Source organism: Chaetura pelagica, unplaced genomic scaffold (genome assembly GCF_000747805.2).
Source record: "Chaetura pelagica isolate M959 unplaced genomic scaffold, ChaPel_1.0 scaffold741, whole genome shotgun sequence".
Taxonomy (NCBI): Eukaryota; Metazoa; Chordata; class Aves; order Apodiformes; family Apodidae; genus Chaetura; species Chaetura pelagica.
This window is the reverse complement of record NW_009954634.1, coordinates 90,520-93,904: the sequence shown is the minus strand read 5'-3', so window position 1 is coordinate 93,904 and position 3,385 is coordinate 90,520. Positions and strand designations below refer to the sequence as shown.

The following is a 3,385-nucleotide window of genomic DNA, read 5'->3' as shown; positions in this document are numbered from 1 at the left end:
GGACAAGGTCAGGGAGTGAGAAGATAAGGGGGGATGGATTAAAACTGGAGGAGGGGAGATTGAGGTGAGACATTAGGAGGACATTCTTTGCTGTGAGGGTGGTGAGACCCTGGCCAAGGTTGCCCAGGGAAGCTGTGGCTGCCCCATCCCTGGCAGTGTTGAAGGGCAGGTTGGATGGGGCTTGGAGCAACCTGGGCTGGTGGGAGGTGTCCCTGCCCATGCAGGGGGGTTGGATCTAGATGATCTTCAAGGTCCCTTCCTACCCAAACTATTCTATGGTTCTATGAAACAGTTTCCTTCTGCTCATGTGTAGCAAAGGGTTTAATTCCACATGTGAGTGACAGGCCCACAGAGTGATCCAGCTCTTCTCCTTTGTGTACAGTGGAGTGAGTTCATGGACCTTGGCAAAGACATCCCAGATGCTCAGCTCCATGCAATCATTGAATCCCAGAAGCCCAACCAGTGCTGCACACTGATCTACACCTCGGGGACAACGGGGCAGCCAAAGGGAGTGATGCTCAGTCATGACAACGTAAGTGTCTTTGTGTTGAAATGTCCTTCCTGTCACCTGGGTGGGTGCTGGGCGTGGGCAGAGGTCAGCTGAAGGACATACCTGGTGCTAAGGTCACAGGATGTTGTAGACTTATGTGATCTGCTGGTTCTTTGCTGATGGTTAAAGGGTCTGGGACATCTCTTGTGCTGGGACATCTTTACCCTGGGACAACTCTCCATGGATCAGCAGATGTCACAGCGCTGTCCCAGCGGAGAGATGTCCCAGTGGAGAGTTGTCCCTTCCTGTTGGTTCACCCTCTGTGGGGTTCCTGTTCCAGCTGACGTGGACAGCAGCAACAGCAGGACGTTTCATCATGCTGACAGAACCCCAGGAGAAGCAGGAGCTGGTGGTCAGCTACCTGCCCCTCAGCCACGTCGCTGCCCAGATGACAGACATTTGGGCGGCCATGACGTTCGGGGTTCAAGTCTTCTTTGCTCAACCAGATGCACTGAAGGTAAGAACATGAAAGAAGAAAAATCCTCCACCTGTCACCCCCGTGTAGCTGGGGTAGGTGCTTTAAAACAGTCATGGCTGACTTAGCTCAGGCCAAGTTAGCACAGCTAACAGGACTACGTATTCCTGTTGAGGGGCTGTTGGTCTGACAAGTAGAGTCAGTCAGACTTTGCCTTTTGACTCTCTCACAAGCTGGGATGAGCTGACCAAGCACTTCACAACTAGGAGCTTCTTCTTGGTGTCTCACCTGACACCAGTTCTCTGCCCCAACATCTTGCTTGAGCAACAGCTTTATTTGCTCTGTCCACATTGCAAAATGCCCCCACATCCAAGCTGGGCTTGGGAAGAGAATGATTCTCCTGGTGCTGTATCAATTGGCACTGAAAGCATCAACCTTTACTGTCTTCTTAAAGCCCTTGTGGCTTTTGGATGATCCTGGGGTTCCTTTACTTCAGAGAGTCATAGAATGAATTGGGTTGGCAGGGACCTTAAAGACCATCTAGATCCAACTCACTCCTGCCCTTGTCCCAGGTCCCTCCCCAGCTTCCCTGGAGCCCCTTCAGGCACTGGAAGCTGCTCTAAGGTCTCCCTGGAGCCTTCTCTTCTCCAGGCTGAACACCCCAACTCTCCCAGCCTGTCTCCAGAGCAGAGCTGCTCCAGCCCTGGGATCATCTCTGGGTCCTCCTTTGGACTCTCTCCAGGAGTTCCATGTCCTTCTTCTGTTGGGGGCTCCAGAATTGGACACAGTGCTCCAGGTGGGGTCTCAGAGGGGGACAGTCCCCTCTGTTGGCCATGCTGCTGCAGCCCAGGACACTGCTGCTTTCTGAGCACGATTCCCATGACACTGCAGTTGAAACTGAGCAATTCCCCAAAACTGAGGAGGCCAAGTCCTCCATCTGGGCTAGTGAAGTTGACCTGAAGGCCACAGTGAAGCACTGTTGAAAGCTGTCCTCCTTTCTTCTCCCCTCAGGGCACCTTGGTACAGACCCTGCGGGAAGTGAGGCCAACTGCTTTTCTGGGAGTTCCTCGTGTCTGGGAAAAAATGGAAGAGAAAATGAAATCCGTAGGTGCAAAATCATCAACACTCAGAAGGAAAGTGGCAGCGTGGGCCAAGGGGGTTGGGCTGCAGACCAACCTGAAGAGGATGAATGGGTAATTACAACCTGCAATTAGGGGATGGTGACAATATTAGAACTTCACTAGCAGATCAGGAATGATATCCTGTTTAAGTGGCTCATGGGCAGCAAAAACCATATGTAGTGGTTGGACCAGAGGGTGAGCAGCAAGGGGTAGAAATAGGAGGAAGATGAAAGGAAGGGGGAGAAGTTCTCCTTGGTGGTTCCCATCTTGTAACCACTTTCTCCTGCAGGTGCTCTGAGCTCCCCATGAACTTCCGCCTGGCCCAGCACCTGGTGTTCAAGAAGGTGCGCAGGGCCCTGGGGCTGGATCGCTGCACCAAGTGCTACACGGGGGCTGCTCCCATTTCCAGGGAGACCCTGGAGTTCTTCTTAAGTCTGAACATCCCTGTCCTCGAGCTGTATGGCATGAGTGAGAGCTCAGGGCCTCACACCATCTCTCTACCTCACGCCTTCAAGCTGACCAGGTAAATACCTTCCTGTGGGTCGAGCAGCGGGTGGGTTGTTGATGTTTATCTTGGCCTGGGTTCTGTAGAAGTGAGGAGGAAGCCCCAGGGATTGATGGGAAGAAGGTAGAATTAGTAACTCTAGCCCTACAGCTCAATATCAAGTGAAAAAAAATACAGCCAAGCCGTGCTGGGAATGGCTTGTTCAGCCTGCAGAGCAGCCACCACCACCAGAGATGGTTGCCAGGGAGGTTGATCTTCTGCCAAGCTCAGGTGTTTGCAAGCACTGAGCTTTCTGCAAGATCACCTGGTGCTCTAGTTCCTTTTGCACAAGCAGGTGGCTTTTAGTCAAGTTCCTTGCTGCAGCAAAAAAGCTGCCTGGCTTTGTTCAAACCCTTCAGCTTCAGAGGGTGCTGCTTCATCCCACCCTGCTGCACCAGCTCCTGAATTCCCACATAAAAACCTGGGCTTGGGTTTGTTGTCTCCAAGCTGTGGCAAGGAGTTCTCAGGCTGCCGGACGCTGATTCATAAGCCAGATGGAGATGGAGTTGGAGAGATCTGCTTCTCAGGAAGGCACATCTTCATGGGCTACCTCAACATGGAGGAGAAAACCAAGGAGGCAATTGATGAAGATGGGTGGCTGCACTCGGGTGACCTCGGCAAGCACGACAAGGATGGGTTCCTCTATGTCACTGGCAGAATTAAAGGTAACTCATCCCTTCCCTTTGTTGCCCTGAGGTTGCCCAGCACTGTGATATGATGTGTTCAGCCCCTGCTGGTTGCCTGGTCCTGCCTTG

At 52.6% G+C, this 3,385-nt stretch overlaps 1 protein-coding gene across 1 annotated transcript in view; it reads left to right on the top strand.

Moving 5' to 3' along the window:
- ACSBG2 (acyl-CoA synthetase bubblegum family member 2) overlaps positions 1–3,385 on the top strand; it is a 19,274-nt gene that overhangs the window by 7,998 nt on the left and 7,891 nt on the right. Inside the window, exons 7-11 of the mRNA XM_010005581.1 lie at positions 383–532; positions 831–1,007; positions 1,977–2,158; positions 2,376–2,609; positions 3,078–3,295. Of these exons, the coding sequence (XP_010003883.1) occupies positions 383–532; positions 831–1,007; positions 1,977–2,158; positions 2,376–2,609; positions 3,078–3,295 (961 nt within the window). The remainder of the gene's footprint in view (positions 1–382; positions 533–830; positions 1,008–1,976; positions 2,159–2,375; positions 2,610–3,077; positions 3,296–3,385) is intronic.